This window comes from Balaenoptera ricei, chromosome 1, assembly GCF_028023285.1.
Source record: "Balaenoptera ricei isolate mBalRic1 chromosome 1, mBalRic1.hap2, whole genome shotgun sequence".
Taxonomy (NCBI): domain Eukaryota; kingdom Metazoa; phylum Chordata; class Mammalia; order Artiodactyla; family Balaenopteridae; genus Balaenoptera; species Balaenoptera ricei.
This window is the reverse complement of record NC_082639.1, coordinates 158743410-158767101: the sequence shown is the minus strand read 5'-3', so window position 1 is coordinate 158767101 and position 23692 is coordinate 158743410. Positions and strand designations below refer to the sequence as shown.

Below are 23692 nucleotides of genomic sequence, written 5' to 3'. Positions count from 1 at the left end.
ACTCATTTGTTTATTCTCCCTAGTTCCTCTCTGCAATTTCCCAGCCCTGCAAAACATCGCAAACTCAGATGGCCCTGGGGATGAGGCTAATCTGTTAATACTCCAGAGACAGCAATTTCTATGGACATAGAATGATGATCCAAGATCATCTTTCTCAGGAATTATTTTCTTAACTAAGGAAGTTTACTGTTTTATTGAATAAAATCAGTCACATCACTTCATTTGTATTCCCTCATACAGTCCAAGATTATCACTTCAATTGCCAACTTTCTTAACTATGGCATTTAACAAATCTTCCCTAAACAACTAATCCCATCCCAAGCTTAAGAGGTACTGAAGACAAGTGGCCCCATTCTGACACTGTTCTCAGTTACAATGCTTTAGTTGTAAGTAACAGAAAATCCAATCAGGAATCTTCTTCTCTCACATAAAAAGTTAGGTGGTAGGGAAGTTCCAGAGTTAATTCAGTGGTTCAAAAGTCATCAAAGGCCAAATTTTTTCCATTTTTGTATTCTGGCATCCTTAGGATGTTGGCAATTATTATTTCATAGTATCCTCACAATAAGCCTGTGATTTTCATTACAGCTGCTGCCTAACGGTTGCCTAGTATGAGGAAGACAATTTTCTCACATGTACTTTGGAAGGCAATTTAGAAGTACCTATAGAATTTTTTTTTTAATGTGTATATCCTTTGATCTAGCAATTCCACTTCTAAGAATTCATCTCAGAAAATGTTAAGTGGACAAAAACAGGCATGAAGACGTTCATTAATGGTAAAAAATGAGAAACAGCCTAAAATACCCATCAATAGGGTGTGATTACTTAAATTGAGAGACTCATATAATGGAATACATCATAGCTGTTTAACATGGAACTACGTGCAAGTTTTGTTGATAACAGCGGAACTGCAAAGAGTATGTGTGCATAAATAAATAAAAATACCTATGACACTAAAAAAGCAGCTGGGGATTCCTGGCGGTCCAGTGGTTAGGACTCTGCACTTTCACTGCCAAGGGCCTGGGTTCCATCCCTGGTTGGGGAACTAAGATCCCACAAATTGCGGCAAGGCCAAAAAAAAAAAAAGGCAACAAAAGCAAACACAGATAAACTGGATTACATCAAAATTTAAAAATTCTGTGTATCAAAAGACAATGAACAGAATGAAAAGGCAACCCACAGAATGGGAGAAAATATTTGCAAATCATTTATTTAAGCCAGAATATGTAAAGAACTCCTTCAAATTAACAAAAAAATAAACTGTTTAAAAATAGGCAGAGGACTTGAATAGACATTTCTCCAAAGAAGACAAGCTAATGACCAATAAACATATGAAAAGATGCTCAACATCACTAATCATTATGGAAATACAAATCAAAACTACAACCTCACAACCATTAGGATGACTGCTATCAAAAACAGAAGTTTTACCTCTCTGAAGAATCGACAAGATGGCAGAAATGGAGCAGAAGCAGCAGACCTTTTGCAATTTCACCTACAGCAGCGTGGACCTTGTAGGACATGTCCTACGAGCAGCTGGTACAGCTGTACAGCACCCAGCTACTGCTGAACCAGGACTGCCAAGGAAGCAGCACACCCTGCTAAAGCGCCAGTGCAAGGCCAAGAAGGAGGCACTGCCCAAGGAGACGCCTGAGGTGGTAAAGACGCACCTGCAGGACATCATCATCCTGCCTGAGATGGTGGACAGCATGGTGGGCGTCTACAAGGTCAAGACCTTCAACCAGGTGGAATCAAGCCTGAGTTCTCAATCACCTACACAGCCAGGCTGGCATCGGGGTCACTCCTCTGGCTTCACCCCCTTCAAGTAGCCTGCTCGGCCAATAAAGTCACAGACTTCTCTTAAAAAAAAAAAAAAGTTGTTTTGCCAAGGATGTGAAGAAACTGCAACCTTTGTGCACTGTTGATGAGAAAGTAAAATGGTAAAACCGCTGTGGAAAACAGTATGATGGTTACTCAAAAATCTACAGAGAATATACTCAAAAGAACTGAAAGCAGGGTCTCGAAGATTCACAGCAGCATTATTTACAGAAGTCAAAAAGTGGAAGCAACCCAAATGTCTATCGACAGTTAAATGTATAAACAAAATGTGGTATATATACATGCAATATTATTCAGCCTTAGAAAGGAAGGAAATCCTGACACATTCTACTACATGGATGAAACTTGAGGACATTATGCTAAGTGAAATAAGTCAGTCACAAAAAGACAAATATTGTATGATTCCACTTATATGAGGTACCTAATCAAACTCAGAAACAAAAAATCAAATCCAGGGGCTGAGGGGAGGGATGGTTAAGTTGTTGCTTAATAGGTACAGTTTGTTTTTTGCAAGATAAAAAAGTTCTAAAGATTGGTTGCATAACCATGTGAATATACTTAACACTACTGAGCTGTACACTTTAAAATGGTGAAGATAGGGACTTCCCTGGCGGTCCAGTGTTTAGGACTCCACGCTTCCATTTCAGGGGGCAGAGGTTCCCTGGTTGGGGAACTGAGATCCCGCAAGCCGCGAAGCACGGCCAAAAAAATAAAATAAATAAATAAGATGGTTAAGATAGTAAATATTATGTGTATTTTACCAAAATTAAAAATTTTACCTAAAAGAAATTTTAAATACCAAAATGAGAATCAAACCTCAGAAAGCACCTGTTAACAGTGGTTATTTATGGAGAACACTGATGGGAAAAGGAGGGACTTTTGTTTTCTGCTCTGTATATTTCTGTATAGTTTACATTTGATCATAAACGTGTATTAAGCTAATGCTTTTTAATATTTAAAAATTCCACTGGATATAATTTTTAAATTAAAATTAAATTCTAAGTAGTAACAGACTTAAGTTCTCATGCCACCTTAAGTTTTACCAAGCATCCCCTCAAAAAAGCATGCCGCAAGTATGTGGTTATGATCAGTTCTAATGGGAATAATTAATTAGGGAAAAGATCCTGTGTCATCCAGTTAACATGAGATGGTGCTATTAGGTTTTCCCCAGGAAATGCCCGTGACACTTCCTGGCTAATAATGCCTTAATCCAAATTAGACAGAGATCCACTCTCTAATCTTGAAATTGACAAATGTGATACAATAATATTTGGTGCCTGCATATACAAAATTCTAGCATTTTCAAACTATTCTTATCCTTCTTTCTCCCTACTACTAACAGAACACCAGGCCCGAATCAGCACTTACTTTTCGGAGCCTGATTCTCCTCCCATCCCTCACTTCAAGAATGTTACAAGAGAGTTCATGGGTGGTTAGCAAGACCCCTTCAGAAACCAACAGCCATTCCAGAAAAATAACCCCTCACATACCAAGGGCTGCCAACAAGAGCAGCTTCCCAGCAGCATGTTTTAATAACCTTAATGAAGCAGACAGCAACTCCTTCTGTAATACAAATTCTGGTTGGAAGAAAAGATCTCCAGATTGTGGAAAAGTACAACTCAAAAAGTAAACACCACAGGCTTCCAGTACAGCAGGAAAGCAAGCAGAGATTTCTAAATACAGAGCTCAATTTTAAGAGTTCACTGTACCTTATTTCTCACTATCACCACTTGTTCTGTCAAAAATAGACCTTTCCATGTCTTGATCCATTCAGGATAAGCCACAGCAGGCACAGCTTTGCTTACATAGGGCAGCCAGGTCAGAAAGGCCATACAGGGAAATGGAAAAAGCAGCCAGCAGGTTTTCTTAGGGATTATACTGCTCCAGTTTTTAATCCTGCTTCCCAGCTATTTTGGTGCCATGAAAGCTGCAGGGAGGTCTTTGCTCTGCTCTCAAAAAGCTCTTCACCAGAAAGACTGAAGCAGTCTCAGAACTGCAACTCCCTCTGCTGCCCAATGTTTTCTTTGCATGCTGTAGCAGGTTCAATTGAATTTCAAACTCAAATATGTTAAAAGAGCTAAAGCAGCCCTTTATTTCAAAATATGACCAAAAAGGCACAAGTTCAAATGGAGTGGAACAGCTAGAATGCCAAGTTCTAAGCTGGACTGATTTCTACACTCACCAACAAATCTCCTCTGTCTCATGAAGTGATTGTTTTACTCAGTTTAAAGAAAAGTTCTGTATCTCCCTCGTAGGCACTTGGAAAAGCAGGAACTGGACATTTTGCTTCTTCCTTACTTACCCTTAATAATACTGCCCATTACCAGAATTTAAGGTAGGCCTTATTCATCTTTCAAGATTCAACTTAAATAACACTTAGCATGTGGTATTGAAGCTATGTTTGTCAGTCTGTTTCACTGTATATATTCAACTAATAGCAGATGCTCTATAACCATTTAACAGAATTCTAACTAGAACAACCCTGAGATATTGGGGCAAGAGAGAACTGACCACATAATTCAATTAGGAAATAAGCAATTACTGGAGGAAGAACCAAAATTCTTGGAGATAAGAATAGAAGAGGAGTTTCCCCAACTAACATACTATTGTTCTGCCTAAGAACAACTTACCAGTGTTGCCTGTGGGTCTTTTTCAGGTTACCAATCTCACAAAGTCTCCCTCCAGTTAACTCTTAACAGAGCTCCTTTTTAACAAACTTTCATTCTTTGCCTATATCCAAATACTTCTCACATTCTGACCTTAGTGATAAAAGAATTCACAAAGGCCTTACACAATAACTCTAAGAGAGTGCTAAGTAAATACTGAGCTACTATAATGTCCCCAACCTATTGTGGTTAGAAACCCTTGTGTCCCAGCATTCAGAATTAGAACTGATGATGAAGACATATATTGGCACCATGATCTTTACTTTTGTGAACACTCCCCTTCTCCACCACCCAGTATCAGAAGATTACATGTCAGGTAGAATTCCTACTCTTTGCCTTAAGAATCTACAGATCCCAGTTCTGTGAAAAGCAAATGCCCAGGACAAGTGCCATCTTCAGAAAACCTTAAAATAAATACTAACAGCTAATGGTGCCATTGTGTAAAAACTCTCTACACCTGGATAAAAGAAAACAATGTAAAAATTTTAATAAAAACAATCCCACAGCATTTATTGTCATCTGGTAATAACATAAAGGTGAGCAAAACAATATGAATAAATGCTTTAGAACTACACTTCTAACAAAGCACACCTAAAAAAACTGTATTGCCTTCTCAACAATTTCTCACTTCATTGATCATTTCTAGTTGGAGACACTTTGGAGCAGAGTAATGTTATCTCCTTTTAGCATGATCCGACCTGCAACACAAAATTAAAAAAAAAAAAAAAAAGCTATTAATAGCCACTCAGACAACTTTGTAACCAGCTTTTAGCCTCAGAATTTCAGATCATTCTTGAGTGATTTTGAAAATGCTTTCTCTCTTGTGAAGGTATGTGACATTTTCCAATATTCATATATTGAAAGGTTGTGCATATTAGAACATATGCACTTTTCCAACAATAACCTAATGAAGGTTGAGAAATGTTATTTTACGAAAAGTAGTTTCTATAGACTAAGTCAACTACCCCAACATTTCCTAATGCTCTGAGTTTGTAGAAGTTGAGAAATTAGTTTTTTTAGGAAACGCAGCATATTTACTATAACCCCTTTCTTACAGTTCTTAATACAATAGATTTCATCCTGAGATACACAAACTTGTTTAAGTTTTACCTAACATTTTCTAAACTTATTTGAGCAGAGAATACTTTTTTCCTGAGAAATATCTATAAATATCTTCAGGAACACTGGTGTTCAGTAAAATGGTTTGAGAAATGCTAATCAACACCAATAGCAATTAAATTGTTTCACTTTCCCAGGCTTCTACAACAGGTAATATTAATCTGTTCTACAGGGTGGATATTACCATGGGAAATCAACACTTTGCAAATAATTTATAAATAACATCAGTAAGGTTAGCTTGGCCTTCCTGGCAAGACATGTTTAAATTTGAAAAATCCAGGCTTTCACAAAAATAGCCTAAGCAGGAAAAAGCAAAGCAAAACATTATACCACTCCTTAGAATCTACTTTCCACATAGCTAGTATAGGCTCAAGAGAATCCTCAAGGACTGGAAGAAAGAGGCACCTGAAACCCACCACTGATAAAAATACCAGTGAGCTCTGAAGTGGGGCATTAAACAATTAAAGACAAAATGCCTAAATAAACCTCAAGTTAATAGAGTTTTAACAGAAATGATTCAGTAGGTCTTGATGAAGCCATGAATCCTAAAGAACGTGGGTTAAGAAATTGCCTTCACTGTTCAAATATTTTAAAATTTCTACTATGTGGCATGCACTGAGTTAGGCACTGAGCATATTAGGGAACAAAAAAGACAGGACTCAAGCACTAATGCAGCATGTGGTCCAGTGGCAGAGACATTAATAATCCCAGTAGTGAATATTTTACTACAAACTCAGCACAGCACACCCTTCATCAATCCCCATCCCAAGCAAAACAAAACCAAACCCTGGCAGGAAGTGACATTTGATCTGAGTCCCAAGAAACAGGTGACAGCATATACAAAGATTTATATGATGGGACAAATGTGCAGATTCCAAGAATTGAAAGAAGTGTGGGTGAAGCTCAGAAAATGAAGTGCAAAGTGATACAAAATGAGCAGAGGGAGATAAGGCCAGATCATGAAGGACCTTGAAGGATACATTAAAGATGTCCTTATCCTACGAGCAATAAGAAGCCATTGAAGGATTTCTAGCAAAGAGATGACAAGTTCAGATTAGTGTTTTAAATAAAAGATGACAGGAGCCTGCAGAGCAAACTGGAGGGGGCTGAGGTAGTTGCAGAGAAATTTATTAGCAAACTGAATAGAACTGGTGCCATTCAGTATGGCAGAGAACACTAAAATAGCTCTAAATAGTGTGTGAGGGGTTGGAACTGAGTTTGATTTCTGATATGCTAACTTTGAGGAGCCTTTGAGACATCCAGGTAGAAATGTTGAGTAGGCTCAGAGAAGTCTAGAACTACAAATGCAAATTTGGAAGTCAACATATAAATGCAATTTAAGGTGCAGTCTTGAGTGCCTAGGAAAATAATACTGAATGACAGGAGGACCTAGAACCAAGACTTGAGCAACTCCAACAGTTAATGGCTGGGTCCTAAAGAATGAATATATAAAAGTCTGAAAAAGGAACAACTAGTAATGAAAAGCGAAAACCTGACTATAGTATCACAGAGCCAAATGCTGCTTAGAGCTCAATAAAATGAGGACCATTAGATTTAACACCATTAGTCTTTGGTAACCTTTGTGAGAGCTCTCTGAGTGGAGAGACAAAAGCAAAAATGGAGTGGGGTAAAGAATAAGTGGCAAAGGATGATTTCAAGAGTATATTTCTCTCCCAAATAATAACTTCTCAAATGCAAACTAAATTTAAACATGAAATGAGTTGCAATTCAATTCTACAAGTGAATAAAAATTTCTACAATTCTTTAAGGCCATCTATAGTCTTACCCAGTTGTTTTCTTGACTTTGTTTTAGAATGAATCTCTTCTGCATCATCTAATACGAGGTTCATATACTCATCAAAACCCTAGAAAAATAAGCCAATTGACTGTCATCTTCACGTAAGATCATATCCAAACCATTCTAAATGAAAATGGCTATATGTAGAGATGCTAACTTCAGAAACTCACCTCTCCACTGATCTTTTAGCTGAAACACCACCTCCCCGTCCTAAGTCTTTTTTTTTTTTTGGCCACGCCGCACGGCTTGCAGGATCTCAATTCCCCGACCAGGGATTGAACCCGGGCCACGGCAGTGAAAGCCCGGAACCCTACCCACTAGGCCACCAGGAAACTCCCTAAGCCTCTTTTTAAATAAAGGAAGATGGAATGTACTTCAAATTACTTCTGGAACCTTTGGGACTTAAGATTTCATTAACTATGCCAAACAGCCATTTCCCTTATCTTTTATAACGTGCTCAATATAGTGCATGTACATATATAAATTAACTCTTCCCATGTTCCCCACAAGACACTATCACCACCAACCACCGTGCTTGTTTTCCAACTAGTAAACAGGGAAGGGGAGATTATTGATGGAATCTACACTGTCTAAAAGAAATACCAGAGTTGTAGCATAACACTTCCATCCATATCTTCCTTTTTAACAACACTATTTAGGCTATTCTGCCATCGTGGACATCTTATTTAACTAACCCCACCCAGTTCTATTCAGGTATCACCTAACCCAGAACTAATACTCCATTAATCCCATCTCCCCCGCCCCATTTTATTTTTTTTGACCCCTCCTTTAAAGACTAATACTGTTGTTTAAATAATTTTCTAGTAATTTTCCCTCTCTTTTATGAATTACCTAATCCCTATCAAGCAGAACAATGAGACAAGGATAGTGGGTCCTGAAGAACTTTCCGTGGGTTGGGTCTTTGACTTTTTGTATATCACTCTGCTGGCTATCTTTTGGTAAATCTTTTTCTATGAACAAACTGCTCTGAGATAAAATATCTTGGGTACTCACAATGATACAGCCCTCTATCCGCATATTCACTTGCTCATAAAGCCACACCTGAATCCGAGATCTCTGAAATAATCAACAAAAATAGAAATGTTAAGAAATAAGTAAATAAAATCCAACCACTTTGGTCAAACAACAGACAAACATGGCTCCTAAAAATACTTTAACAAATAAAAGCCAAGACTAATTACTTATCAAGAAACATTCTCAATAAATGTTATATTGGAACTAAGTTAGTAATTTTCCTGTGAACTTAGGACTCAATCATATTTCCACTGCTTCTAGTCTCTATACATTTAGAGTGAAAATTTGTGACAGGATAGCATTTAAAAGGGCTTCTTTCTTATCTGCTATAGCAAAATCCAGCTCCAAGACAGCTTTCTCTAGGTACTCGTTCTCTATGTCTCACACCTAATAATCAGGAGGGGGACCCTCAATTCCTGTGATTAAAAATTACAAAAGCTTGAAATTAATCTGTTTTTCAATTGTGTTGTCACACACTAAAGTTTGTCAGAACAACAGGAGCCACATTTTCTTTCAGAGATAAATACTCCGCCTTGTCAAGTCAAATTTTGAGTTGCTAAAAATCCCCTCAAAGGAAAGAAGGCTGCCACTAAATCCTCTGAACCTATCCTTCCTGTCTTCCTTTTTTGTGTCTTTCCTATATATATAAGTGTGTCCCCCACCCCGCAAAGTGCTAAACACACCACTTTATGACCTAGTTTAAAGCCGACTGAATTTTTCTTCCAGTGTCTCATCCTAAAGGGAAGGGGGAAAGGTTCCAATGTTCTGGCCATACCCACTGCAACAGAAGTACCCAATTACCACTGTCATGTCATCCAATAATTACTTTTTGAAATTAGTAATTTTGGTCTTGTAAAGTAATTAACCCTCGCAATCTCCAGTTTCATCTACTTTTAACTCTAGAACAATGATCAGACAGGATGAAACAAACAGCCAAATAAATTCACCTTTAACTTAAAAAGTAATTATGAAACAGTTAACAACAAACAACTTACATTTTGCAAGTATCTGAAGATGAGATTCTGCAGCAGTAGTTAAGGAAAAAATACACGTATAGCATAGACTCTGCTTCCTGGAACTGGTCAATCCTACCCCCATCTCACTTTTCTGAACGCGACGTCTGTGCCTACGCAAAGTGCCCAACTAGGCACCCATTTGGGGGTCCCTAAACACTGTAAACGAATCCCCTCCCACTGTCATTCTCCTTGAGTTTCTTCGGCGCCGACATCGTCCTCGGGCACGAGACCGGTAACTCCCGCTTTCACTGAGTACTTAACTAAGGTTGTCTTCCAACGGGTCACCCCCGCCATTCCTGCATTTCCCACCGCAGGGGTCCGCCAAGCCCACCTCCCACCCGTAACTGCTTCTTCAACTACCCGCGCTTTCTCCCAGTCTCGGCCGCCCCAGGGGCTCATGGGATGAGGGGCCGGACTCCGCTCCCTCTGGCCTGCTCCGTCTGCTCCTTCGCCCCCCCCATTTCCTGGCCCGAACCTCCTCCTTCTCACATCCCGAGCAGGATACGATTGGCTGTACCATCACCTTCTGCACCTTCTGGCCCTGGCCCCGGTACGCCATGGTGGAAGCTCACAAAGACCACGCTATCCCGCACACTACCTCAAAAAGCAACTTCCGGAATAAAGAGCCGGAAGCGGAAGTGCATGGTGCTCGCGGGGCGACCTGGGAGGCTTCTGGGAAATACCTCTCTAGCCACGGGCTCCGCTTGTCTCGGTGCTTTGTAGCAACTGCGGCGACTGCATTTTGGAACGTGGGTTGGTCCTACAGCGCCACCTAAAGGGAGGCTGGAGGAGGAGCCTAGCGGCTTCGGTTGTGCGGCGACTGGCGGGAGGCGGTGCACAGCGCTTGGCCATCGCGACTTCATTTTCTGAGTCGGCTTTAAGAGCCAGATCGTCCCATTGCGTACCTCTGTCTGTGAAATAGGTTGGTTTAGTGCTTTTTCTAAGGCCTATTTCCCTGGAATTTAGGCTTGATAGCAGCGTTGTGTTGGACAGGGTAGGGCCCCAAAGAAGCCCAAACTCAGGGCTCCCACAGCTGACACTTTCGGCCACAGACAATCCGAATTCAAAAGTCAGATGCTCTGGTTTGCTCCAGTAACCGATTCAACTCTCATCAACTTTGTGAGGAGTTATTGTAAGGTGGCAACAGAAGATCTATGTAGCGTGAAAACCCTGAAGTCTGATTTCTGGCCTCAAATCTGGCACTGTTATAGTGTGTGACCAAGAATAAGTTATTCAGCCTTGGACTTCACTGGTGGCGTAGTGTTTGAGAATCCTCCTGCCAATGCAGGGGACACGGGTACGAGCCCTGGCCCGGGAAGATCCCACGTGCCGCGGAGCAACTAAGCCCGTGCGCCACAACTACTGAGCCTGCGCTCTAGAGCCTGTGAGCCACAACTACTGAGTCTGCGTGCTGCAACTACTGAAGCCCGCGAGCCTAGAGCCCCGGCTCTGCAACAAGAGAAGCCACCGCAGTGAGAAGCCCGTGCACCGCAATGGAGAGCAGCCCCCTCTCGCCGCAACCAGAGAAAGCCAGCATACCGCAATGAAGACCCAACACAGCCAAAATTAAAATAAATACAAAAATTTATTTAAAAAAAAGTTATTCAGCCTTGCCATGTCTTGGCTTAGTTGTTACCAAAGTGGAGATAAAAATGTTCCTTCGGGGACTTCCCTGGTGGCGCAGGGGTTTAAGACTCCAGGCTCCCAATGCAGGGGGTGCGGCTTTGATCCCTGGTCAGGGAACTAGATCCCACATGCATGCCACAACTAAGAGTTCACATGCCACAACTAAGGAGCCTGCCGGCCGCAGCTAAGACCTGGCGCGACCAAAAAAGAAAGTTCCTTCCTCATGGGGTTAAAGATTCAATGAAGTAGTAGTATACATGTGTACACATTAAGGTCTCAATGTTTGACCTTATCTTTTCCTGGGTAACACAGCTGGAAGGGGAGGAGTTGGAATTTGTTAGGTTATGTTGTGGGCTGGCAGAAATTTCATTTAATTGGAATACCCATTTTATAGACAAGGAAACTGAAGCTCAGAGTTGAAGGGGCCCGTCAAAGGGGACACCACTTAGGGCAAGTAGCAAAATCCTAACTTGTTTAGCTGAGGTTGTTACCAAACCAAACTTAGGTCCACTCAGTGGAGGAGCAGTAAAGCCAAGCTGTTGACGCTGGCTTGTGATGAAGGAAAGTACAGCGTTTATTGTGAGGCCAAGCGAGGGGAACAGGCAGCTCATGCTCAAAAGACCCGAACTCCCCAGTGGCTTTTAGGAAAGGATTTTTAAAGACAATGTAAGGGAGAGGCTTGCAGGTACACGATCAGCTCATGCACAATTCTCTGGGTGTTGAGGTAACCACATGAGGTCACAGGGGTTAGCATTATCAATCCTCAGGCTCCAGGTGGTCTGGAGGCTAGGTGTTCATGGTCAAGATGCAGTTAGCTTCTTAGTTGTTTTGGTAACTGAAAAACAACTGAAGGATATGGCTCAGGATATTATCTATAGTCCTTGACTTTGTTTTTTTTTTTTTTTTTTTAAATTATTAGCACCTTTTTAATTATTATTTATTTATTTATTTATTTTTTGGCTGTGTTGGGTCTTCGTTTCTGTGCGAGGGCTTCCTCTCGTTGCGGCGAGTGGGGGCCACTCTTCATCACGGTGCGCGGGCCTTTCACTATCGCGGCCTCTCTTGTTGCGGAGCACAGGCTCCAGACGCGCAGGCTCAGTAGTTGTGGCTCACGGGCCTAGTTGCTCCGCAGCATGTGGGATCTTCCCAGACCAGGGCTCAAACCCGTGTCCCCTGCATTAGCAGGCAGATTCTCAACCACTGCGCCACCAGGGAAGCCCAATAGTCCTTGACTTTGTTTTATGGCTAAACTATCATTATTTTGTCTTGCTTGACTGTTTTCCTTTGTTTCTGCATTTTCTCACTTCTCTGATTAAATTTACTCTTATAAACTCAGGGAAGTCCTAGGAGGTTAAAGCTTTTCTATAAACAAGAGGCAGGAGATACAAGGGGGTCTGTCCCCTGGAAGGCCTCACAGGGTCCTGCTCAGTTTCAAGGCCTTCTGTTTAATGAGGATAATATTAATGGCAACCTCATAAAAATGTGAGATCAAAGGATATGAAAGTGATTTTTTAAAAACAGCTAGATGGGACTTCCCTTGTGGCACAGTGGATAAGACTCCATGCTCCCAATGCAGGGGGCCCGGGTTCAAACCCTGGTCAGGGAACTAGATCCCACATGCATGCTGCAACTAAGAGTTCACATGCTGCAAATAAGGAACTGGAGAGCCACAACTCAGGAGCCTGCCTGCCACAACTAAGACCCAGTGCAACCAAATAAATAAAAATAAAAAAAGAGAGAGCTAGGAAACACACAGAATAATTATTTCTTTTTAACCACCCCCCAAACCAAATAGAGGGTCATGATGTGCGTGGAGTAAAGTTGAGATTTGCTGAATTTGAAGACAGTGTGACTAGAACATACCAGTATACCTATCCCATCTCAGATGTAGAGATGCTTAGCTACTTGTTTTTGCATTTTCCTGTTTCTGAAGTCATGATTTCTAAACTTTTAAGGATTGATCTCTATAACCAATCATTTGACTGATTATACAACTCATGAGAAGAGATTTACTAGTTTTTTCTTAATGATTTTGCCCTTTTCCATTTAAATCTTTGATCCATCTAGAATTTATCCCAGTATATCCTAGAACTGATATAACTTAAAAAATTTCTAGGTGGCTACCCAGTTGTCCATCACTATTACAAAAAAATAATCCTTTGTTCCTCATTCAATTTTAAATGCCACTTTTATGATATACCAAGTGTATGTGTGTGTGTAGGTATGTGTTTTTTTTGTTTGTTTAATGTATTTATTTATTTATTTATTTTAAATTTATTTTTGGCTGTGTTGGGTCTTCATTGCTGCACGCGGGCTTTCTCTAGTTGAGGCGAGCGGGAGCTACTCTTTGTTGTGGTGCACGGGCTTCTCACTGCAGTGGCTTCTCTTGTTGCAGAGCACAGGCTCTAGGTGCGTGGGCCTCAGTAGTTGTGGCTCGAGGGCTCTAGAGTGCAGGCTTGGTAGTTGTGGCGCACAGGCTTAGTTGCTCAGCCGCATGTGGGATCTTCCCGGACCAGGGCTCGAACCCATGTCCCCTGCATTGGCAGGCGGATGCTTAACCACTGCGTCACCAGGGAAGTCCCCTAGGTATGTGTTTTTATGTATAGCGTTTATATTTTGTTCAGTTGATTTTAGTGTCTATTTATAGACTAGTATCACTGTTATAAGTATTGTAGCTTTATAATATTTTCTTATTTGGTAGGACTAGAAGTACATAGAATTTTCCTAGTTATTCTGGTTTTCCTTTAAAGCTTTAGAATAAGCTTATCTAATTTTAAAAAATCCTTTTGGTATTTTTACTGTGATTACATTAAATCTAGAACAACTTAGAATTAATTTTTAAAAATCTAAGTACATGATGGCTTTCTATTTGTTCATACTTTCCTTTGAGTCTTTGAGAAGTTTTAAATTTTCTGTAGTTTTTACTTTCTTCTTTCTAGTTCATCCAGTTTAATCATAGATATTTCATCTCTCTTGGTCTGAAAAATTGTCTTTTATTCAATTGTATGCTCTAGCTGGTTTTTAAAAGAAAAGTAATACATTCAATTATATAAAAATTATAAAGTTTTGCATCACTAAAAAGCCACCATAATAAGCAAAATGAGAAGATCTGGGAAAAGTATGTTTGCACCACATTGGAAAAGTGGGTAATTTTACTAATATATAAAGAACTCGAAAAAAAAAAATGCTGTGTAAGAAATATTCCAAAACTTAATGGCTTAAAACAGCAAACTTTTTTCTTTTTTTTTTTTAATTTGTGACCTTTGTGGGTTGAGAGTTTGGGCAGGGATCAGCTGGGTGATTTTTCTGCTTCAGATGTGTCCAAGGCCTTGGCATGTGTATTTAGAAGGCTAGCCCCACCTGAGTCAGTCTCCATGTCTATATAGCCTCAGGGCCTCACCACATGGTCTCTCTGGCAGAGGAATATGCTTTATTATATGGGGGCCCAAGGCTCTAAGAAGCCAAAGCTGAAGCTTTGAAGGGGTACCTAGTACCCTTTAAGGCCAGGCCTGGAACTAGCATAATGTTCACACCCCAGGCCAGATTCAAGGGCTGGAAAAATAGAGCCCACCTCTTTATTGGAGGTGTATTAAAGAATTTGCAGCCATTTCTAATCTGACACAAAGACCCAAAATAGAAATTGGCAATGGATATGAACAATCAGTTTTATAGCAAAGGAAATACAAATGGTCTTCAAAGGTATGAAAAGAGGTCAAACTTCACTCATTATAAAAGAAATGCAAACTAAACTACACTGAGAAATCATTTTCCCTCACTAGGTTGGCAAAGATCAAAAACTGGTGGTAATATACCTTATTAAGTTCCAATTCTAGACACTTAATCCTACAAACTTACATGTGTGAAATAATATAATCATTGCAGCATTGTTTAAAATACCAAGATGGGAAACAACCTAAATGTCAATCAATAGGAACTAGCTCAATTATTGCATGTTCATATAGTGTAACACTATGCAACTATAATAAAAATTGCAGTTCTTTGTGTCCTGTTATGAAAAGATATCCAATATACAGTAATAGAAAAAGTAAGCTATGAATACATTTGAGATTAACTTCACAATAATTTAGTGGAGCCGGCAGAGCTGGATCTCAGATGGAGCAAGCCTAAGGAGTAAAATTTAAGGAGTCACACTTGCATGTACAAGTACAACCCTGAGAGCGAGCACTTCCTTAAATTATGCCCAGGTACCTTGCTTGCCTCACCCTAGCCCCAGTCCTGGGGGCCAGAACAGGGGATGGATAGCTGGTATGGGTATAGGTGAAACAGGATTTGTCATGAATTTATAATTCATAATTTAAAACTGTTCATAATAAATATAATAAAAGCAAGGTGCAGGATATCATGTTTTATATATAATATTATATAGAAGTATATTTGCTTATATGTGCCTAAAATATCTGTAGAAAACCTGAGAAACTGAGAACATTGGTTTTGGAGGAGAAGTGGGTAGCTGGGGCAGGAGTAGGAGGGAGGATTTTTACTGTATGCCCTTATACACATTTTGAATTTTGAAACTTGTGAATGAATATCACCAATTCAATGAATTTATTAGATAGTGGAAAGTACTATGACATTTGTTTCCCTTTTTTTGTTCTAACTAGTCATAATGTTCTTGTAAAATTTGAGATTTTCATGACATTCCCAAGGTATCTGCAAATCACTGGTACACAGAGACATACCCTGAGAATCACTGGTCCAAAGGGACATATCCTGAGAAGAGTCACCTCCAGACCTTCTGAATATTGAAGAACATCCTTCCTCTCAGCTTAAAGTTTCTTGCGTATCAACCAGGAGCCTCAAAACTTGCTGAATGAAGCATGACAAAGAATGGGGTTGGGAAGAGACAGGGGCAGCCTAACAAAGATCAACAGCTCTTGAAATGGGCAGCAAGTATTTATTGAATGCTTTGTTATTTTCCGAAGTGTGCCCCCCAAAATTCATGTGTTGAAGCTCTAAACCCCCAGTACCTCTAGAATGTGACTATTTGGAAATAGGCCCTTAAAGAGGAAATTAAGGTTGAATGAGGTCATATGGGTGGGCCCTAATCCAAGGTGACTAGTGTCCTTCTACCGAGAGATTAAAATGCAGACATGTACATGCAGAGGGAAGGCCATGCGTCATGTGAGGACACAGTGAGAAGGGGAACATCTGCAAACCAAAGAGAAAGGCCTCAGAAGAACCCAAACTAGCCAACACCATGATCTTGGAATTCTAGCACCCACAACTGTGAGAAAATACGTTTATGTTGTTTAAGCCACCCAGGCTGTGGTATGTTGTTTCTGCCCTAACAAATATACCTTCTACGTGCCAGACTTGTACTAGGTGCTGAGAATACATAGGTTAGTAAGAATCTCTATCTCAAGGAGTTTATACTCTGCTGATGGAGAGGTAAACAATTTCAAAACAATGAGGGTAAACAAAGAGTATATGTCTAGTAGACAGGCACCAGAGCCCAGTTTGGGGAGAGGGAGAACAGGGTAGTGGGAGAGGTAACCTGGAAGTCATGGAGTGTGTAGGAATTAGCCAATGAAAAGAGGAGAAAAGAGACCTTTAAATAGAGGACAGCATTAACAAAGGCAAACAGCTAGAGACAGATTGGTGTATAAGGGAAGTCGACTGTCAGTAATTTTGCTAGTGTAGAGCATGAAGGGTGAGTGATGGAAGAGGCTGGTACAACAGGGCCTTACATGCTACGCTAAGGGACTTGAATTTAATTTTGGAGGGAAGGGGAAGGCACAGGAGGATTTCATGAAACAGAGTGACTCAGATTCACATTTAAAATAGATCCTTCTTTCTTTGTAAAAGACCAGTTTATTCCTTAACCAAGAACAGCTGACAGCAAACTGAGCAAGAATGAGACAAGACAGACTCTGAGAATGCCAACGGGATTGTCAGAGGTCACTAAAAACAAACCTTACCTGCTCAATTTGGCTTTGTTTGCAGCTCAAATCACCTCCTTTGCTAAGCTACACAAAACTCCAGATCTAACACCTCAAGGAAAACTTCCCTGAACAGTCTTGAACTCATTGATTTCTCACTCATCCCCTCTATAGACAGCATCATCCATTTATTACTTGTACCCATTTCACTCCTGTTACTTTTTCCTTAAAAGTATTTCAAAGGCAGGGGTTTACCTTATACTTAATCTATCCCTAGTGGCCAGCAGTGTTTAATGATGGTTAGAATTCACAATGTTCTAATTTGAGCCTCTTCAAGGGAAGGCAGTCCAAAACACTTTGCGGCAGTTATGCCAACGTATTTCACATTTCCTCACAGCTTTTCTAAACTTGACTACCTTCCTTGACCTCTCAACCTAAATAAGTGATCTCACTAATCAAGTACACCTAACCAGGGAAGGGTTCCTTCTTATTTAGCTTCTCCTTCCCCTTGAAATTTCCCCTCCTCCTTTGAGTGTTCTTGATCCATCCAATGTCCTATTTCAGTCATTTGTCTATTCAACAAACAGTAGTCTTTTTTTTTTTCTTTTGGCCACGCCATGCAGGATCTTAGTTCCCCAGCCAGGGATCGAACCCACGCCCCATACAGTGGAAGCGCGGAATCTTAACCACTGAATCGCCAGGGAAGTCCCACAGTAGTCTTTTACTTAATCATTTTTCCTCCTCTGCATTCTTCAGTCTGAATATTGGGTGTTTACACCCTTAACTCAGTAGGCTATTGCTTTACTCCTATCTGAACACAAATCAGTCACAGAATCCTAAAGACCAAAAAACCCAGGAACAGGCATTACCAAGTTATAATCCACTGTTGCTCGTCACGATTGACTCAGACTCTGCAACACTTACCCAATTAAATCCAACCACACTTTACTAATAGGCCCACTCAGTAAATTTTATGACTCCTATTTTTTAAAATATAAAATTTTAATTGCTATTATTATTTACGGCCATTGTTTATACTGTCAATTTTACTGTACAATGTTAACAAAATGGTCAAGTATTTTGTGTTGATGCCTCTAACATTTTGCAATTCATATAAATTAGAGTTTGGAGGATGAATTATTAATGCAGTTAGATGTGTAGGTTGTGGAAACTTCCACAGACTTACTGAGCAGCTTTCAAAGACCAGATTTAAGAAAAAAAGAGTTCTTGAAAGGTTCAACGAATCAAACCCAACTGCACATAAAAATATACTTTCTTACTGTTACATCTGAACACACTGATTGTGACACTACAGTGGAGATAAAAAGCAGTAATCTTCCAAGGCAGTGTAGGATTTAGTGTCAAAACGGGTATGTGAATTAAGAGGCACATAATAAGTACTCAATATATGTTAGCTACTTTAAAGTGGTGCTACATAGCAACTGGAGACTACACAGTTCCTGTTGGTTCCTGACAAATTCAAAGCAAATTATTTTAAAAAACTGCAGAAATATTCTGGCAAAATGAAGCCACAATTTTAGAAAAGGATCATAGAACTTTGATCAATATAGAGAACAAGCTTTATTTCTGAAACTGTAATAATTAAACATCGACCAAAGATTGGTTGAGATGAAAACAAACTATGTTCTGGTCGTATGTGAGAGGATCCACTGGAACTTGAGGTTAAGGCCAGAACTTTAAGGATCATTTATTGAGACAAATACATGAGCTGCAAATTATCTTGAAAGTTCTGGCTATGCTATGACCAAATTCTACAACATTTGGGCCCTTTTCCTGTTAAAATTGAAAACCATCATCACTCAAAATTGAATACACAATCTGTTCTGCTTTCTGTGAAAAGTTGACTCAACTTTTTGGGGACTACTTTTAGACTATTTGGGAAAATCTATATTCTCTGGTAAGTTAAAAATTTATATGTATTCCCATAACAAAAAACTGGACTTTCCTGAAGTAAAAATTTTATATGCCTTCATGCTTGAAAATTCTAAATTGTTGGAACCATTTCAGATCACTTCTAAACCCTCTCTCCTTTAAAAAACTTACTGACATTACTTGAGTTACAACGCTAATGGCTAAGTATCAGTGTCAGAAAAAAATCCTCACATATAATAGTATTTATTCTTACCTAAAGCAAATGCAACTAAAACTGAGCATACTTGTGAGAAGTCTGGCAGTATGTCTTTGTAAAAGGTTTCTAAAGACAAATAGTATCTGTAAAACTGGCCCTCTATTGAGGCAGATCCCAGGCTGAAGTGATGTACGACTACTTAACTCATAACATCAAGACTTTCCTACACCAGTTTTATTTAAAACACAAATAAAGTATTTCTCTTTCTGTAATGGCAAATGGTTCAAATAATGCTGAACATGAATCATTGACTAATACAGGGCTTTAAATATGAAACAAAATTATTTTTATAAAAGCAAAAGAATAAAGGTTATATACAAAAGGGACCTGGAATCTACAAGCCGATTCCAAAAATGAAATGAGTAGAAAATCTGTGGTGAAACCAGAACATTCCACCCTTGCTTTGGAGAAGGGCTATTAGATAACATTCAGTCAGCTGAAGATGGATTGGTAGAGAAGTGTCTATATATAAATTTCAAGTCAGTTTTGCTTGTGTAGAATCATCCAGATATTCCCAAGACTGAATGGGCAGTCCTGTGGCTTTCTTCCTTTTCCATATTCCCAAAAACGCTACATGAACTTCAACTCTTGATGAGCCGCTTACAACAGCAGTTCCTTAGGAGCCAACATGACAGGTGGGTCAGATTTCCCTATGAGAAACAAAACTGGCCACCTATAGCAAAATATCAAAATGGGCAGGTCCTTTCCTCTTCCTTCTGATTATGTACAGTATGTCTCCTTTCAGGACTATTATCCCCATCATACTTGTTCCTTCACAGTCTAAACCTTGAGGTGATATGAAGGAGACCAACATCAAGAAAAGAAAATTCAATTCGGAAATGAAGAAAACTGGAAGGTATACAATACACCCCCAGAGCATCTCGATAATCCCTGCTACAGTACAGTTCAGCATACTGCTACAGTCCATAGATAAATAATGGCAGCTTGAATGAGTTCATTTCCGCCCCCCTCAGGTGTTTAAAGGGCACCAAATAAATACTGGGCAAGAGGAGTTTGCTAGGAGAATTAGAAATTAAAAGTTAACCAATTTTTATCCCTGTGATAATTCAATGCTAGTAAGGTGGCAAGTACTGAAGAAGAGAAGGGACAACTTTCTTACTAAAAAATAAATTCCTGTAATCATTATGTCACCATCTCTTATTAAGAGTCCAAGGAATCCCAGAAATAGAAAATTAGTTTCAGAGGACCCCTGAGGCACTTTAAAGCCTTAAAAATTACAGTAATAATAAATCAGCTATTGCTCTTCAGAGGCTTACAGAGCAGTAGAAGCATGAAAATCACATCCAAAAAGTTATGTCCAGATTACAGGTTTCCTGAGCTGCTCAGCTGTCTCTAAAAGCTTAGTTGAATTCTCCAAATACCTTTAAAAAGATGTACAATTTAACACAGACTGAGTGGATTTTTTTGTTTAGTGGTGGCATGAAATTTGGTCCTTAATGGTAGCAGCTGTCTTCATCCTTTTCAAATGCAGGTAACAATAGGTACATTAGGACAATACATAAAAGAAATAATACAACAAAGGGGAAAAAAGCCAAAACTGACAAACACCTCAAGGAGTCACTAAGGTTTCTTGTACCCTTTCACTTAGGTCTTCCACTCAGTCTTTTTGTGGAGAGAGGGGTAAGACAGAACTTTTTTCTCAAAGATGCTAAACAATGGCATCAAATGGACAAAATGACTATCAAGGGACTTTAAAAATCTGACTCCAAGGAATCCAGAACACACATGGATAATTCAGAGGTATACTTCTTATTTGGGGAAAATTCTAGACTAAAGAAATGATCATTTTGGATAAATGTTATAATAGATTAAACTAAGTCCAGTTTTTGGTGAGTCTTTTTGTTTTAAATGTTCTACTACCACCTTCAGCTATCAATCATTTCTGATAGCTCAAGCAGAAGGTCATCTTCATCCTTCCCAGGATCTAGGTCAATCTCAGCTTCTAATTTGCCTCCTGAAATCTCCCATATTAATTTCTCAAAATCATCCTCCATAGAGAGTAGGGGCTTTCCTGTTGAGGCAGAGCTGAGTCGGCGAGTTTTTGCGGCCACCTGGGATGAGGAAGGGCCAGATACTTCTGGTGGGGAAGGATCTGAAGAGGACTGGGTTGGAGGCAGCACAAAACTGTAAGAAAAAAAACCCCAAAGGATTATTAGATAATTGCCCTTCATCAATGGTTGGCTGGACCACCCAGTCTCAGGTACACAAAGAATTTTATTTAGCAAAGAGTGGTTTCTGAAGACACACATAAACAAAGAATTGTTTTACTGATTTGGGATAAAGCATTTTCATCCTTTAAAGGAGAATCCAGACAGGTGTTTAAAAACTGTTTTCAATAATACAGGCAAAATATAAACAACAGCACCAAAAAAGAACAGCAACCCTGAATATCATGTTTTCCTGCAATTAATTTGAAGTTTAGCAGATTTATTTAGATGTGGCTAAACTGTAACTTTTTCAAATTATTTAGCAGTGTTATTCTCTAGAGAGCATAAACAATAATAGCGGCCTAAATTTTGGTTAAAAAGAATTGCAAGGTATTACCTGTCTCTAGGTTTTTCTGTCTCAGGCACAGTGACTGATTTGTCTTCAGAGAGAAGTGGGACAACAGCCTACAAAAGTGAGAGTAAGGTAATTCAGTAGGAGAGTCAGGCTTTTAAATTTGAGCAGATTCATTTTCTTTGCTGCCTTCTTAGAACCATTCTTTAAGCCTGGGAATCCAAGAATAAATCCAAAGATTGAGGGTATAACTAAGCAAAATATCTTAATTAGGTTAAAAAAAAACCCTCACCCTGCCACTGCAAATGTTTAAGCTGTAAACATAATATGCAGTAACAACCTAAACAACTAAAATGCTTAGGAACTGACAGAAACAATTACACATAATACAGAGAGAGCTAACAGAGAATTTAATCTTGCCCACTTTCCTACCACACAGACTAAAGCACCACTGAGTTGGATTTACTTCTTACCACAGCTGCTTTTTTCGCTGGGCTTTTCTGCAGGACACTGCTGGAGGTGAGTGGTTTCACAGCTGCAATGACAGCAGAGTGGACCTCCACTGCCTTGCGTTTTGGGGCCCGTCTGGGTGATGAGACAGCTTTAACCACAGATGGTTTCACATTCACTTTAGGTTTAGGTTTAGCTACAAGACAGAAAATATCTGATTAAAAGCTAGAATAATCCCCTTTTTACATGGAGAATAATTCAGAATATCAAAATTCCTTCTCAGCAATAGAAACAGCACAAATAAGTAAAAAACGAACCAACCAACCAAAAAAGAAAACCAGACTGAAAATGATCCACCAGCAATCTGCACTACACTTGGCCGTAATATATACACACACACGTGTATATATACACACATGTATCTACGTGTGTGTATATATATATGTATACACACACACACGTGTATATATACACACATGTATCTACGTGTGTGTGTATATATATATGTATACACACACACACTCTCTCTCTCTCTCTCTCAAACAATTCCTTTCAGTGCCTCTTGAACTTGCTACTGCTCTTTGCTTCCCTGGTGTTTTTCTCCTTCAAAACCAGAGGGAAAAGGCACCATGGAAAGTTTTAGACGAAGCTTTATAAACAGCAATTTTAAGTTGCGAAAAAGGAACTCATCTAGTCTTTCTGTCTTCTTAAATAGAATTTTCAGAAATATTACTACCCACCTGTGTGACCAGTATACAAAGGCAAATGAAATTCAACCCAATTATTGCCAGGCAATCACTGAAACTTGGTAATTTTGAAATTCTAAAGCAAAATACACTAGAAAAAACATTCACCTTTACCCCTTTTTTCCAAGGTCTGTGTTGCACCTTTCACATTCAGTTTCAAGTCCCCAATCCCTGAGGTTTCTACCTCTGTCTTCTGGGGTAATTTTGAAGGAGGCCGTTTAGTCAGGAGCCGTGTGATGTCTGGCACGGTAGTGAGCACTGGTTTCTCTGCTAACTGGGTATTGCAAGTGTCTAAATCTCCCCGAAGGAGTGTCAAAACTGATTTTTCCTTCTGTGAGGTTCCCTTATCCGACAGTTTCTGCACATGCTTTTCTCTCACTGCCTCACATCTCTTGACTTGAATTTTAGTGATGTCAACTGCTGTGGTCTCATCTGAAGTCTATGGATAAATTTAAACGACAGAATTAAAATCTAGTACCTCCAACAACCTGTCTGATAATTATTGTTTATAAGTTACCAAGCTAACATCTAAGTCAAGCAAAGTTTCACATGATCTAGAACACAAGAGCTTTTCCCTTTTGTATGATATTAAATAGAAGGATCAAGATAAAAAGATTAAAGATGTGTGGAACAATAAAAACCCAAATTCTATAAGCTAGACTATCATGACCGTAAGTCTAACACAAATGGTTCCTAATCAGACACTTGCACAAAGATGTATGTACAAAGACGTTCATTATCTTAACTGGGTAAAACAAAATCCAGTCCAGAAACAGACTATATTTGTGTAATAGAACACTACGTGGCCGGTAAAAGCAATCGTCTTAAAGA

The 23692-nt window shown here is 39.4% G+C and overlaps 2 protein-coding genes and 1 pseudogene across 6 annotated transcripts in view; 1 reads left to right on the top strand and 2 right to left on the bottom strand.

Moving 5' to 3' along the window:
• The first annotated feature begins 1448 nt into the window (after window positions 1-1448).
• LOC132371810 (small ribosomal subunit protein uS19-like) lies at window positions 1449-1826 on the top strand (annotated as a pseudogene).
• A 2547-nt stretch (window positions 1827-4373) lies between these two features.
• Window positions 4374-10092, bottom strand: SNRPE (small nuclear ribonucleoprotein polypeptide E). Of its 5 annotated transcripts, none has more exons than XM_059939687.1 (5): window positions 9831-9934; window positions 9450-9476; window positions 8434-8496; window positions 7408-7486; window positions 4374-5200 (listed from the first exon to the last, which is right to left on the bottom strand). In XM_059939687.1, the coding sequence occupies exons 1-5, from the start codon at window positions 9867-9869 to the stop codon at window positions 5145-5147; spliced, it is 264 nt and encodes an 87-aa protein (XP_059795670.1). In that variant the 5' UTR covers window positions 9870-9934; the 3' UTR covers window positions 4374-5144. The 5 variants fall into 5 exon arrangements, with proteins under 5 accessions (XP_059795670.1, XP_059795653.1, XP_059795662.1 ...); XM_059939670.1 differs by lacking the exon at window positions 9831-9934 and adding an exon at window positions 9946-10092 and having other exon boundaries at window positions 4406-5200; XM_059939679.1 differs by lacking the exon at window positions 9831-9934 and adding an exon at window positions 9976-10092 and having other exon boundaries at window positions 4406-5200.
• Window positions 10093-20084: 9992 nt separating this feature from the next.
• The window catches only part of ZC3H11A (zinc finger CCCH-type containing 11A), a 28063-nt gene continuing 24455 nt past the window's right edge, over window positions 20085-23692 (bottom strand). Inside the window, exons 13-16 of the mRNA XM_059939619.1 lie at window positions 22976-23300; window positions 22139-22311; window positions 21711-21778; window positions 20085-21290 (exon numbers count right to left, since the gene is read on the bottom strand). Coding sequence (XP_059795602.1) covers window positions 21032-21290; window positions 21711-21778; window positions 22139-22311; window positions 22976-23300 — 825 coding nt within the window. The 3' untranslated portion in view covers window positions 20085-21031. The remainder of the gene's footprint in view (window positions 21291-21710; window positions 21779-22138; window positions 22312-22975; window positions 23301-23692) is intronic.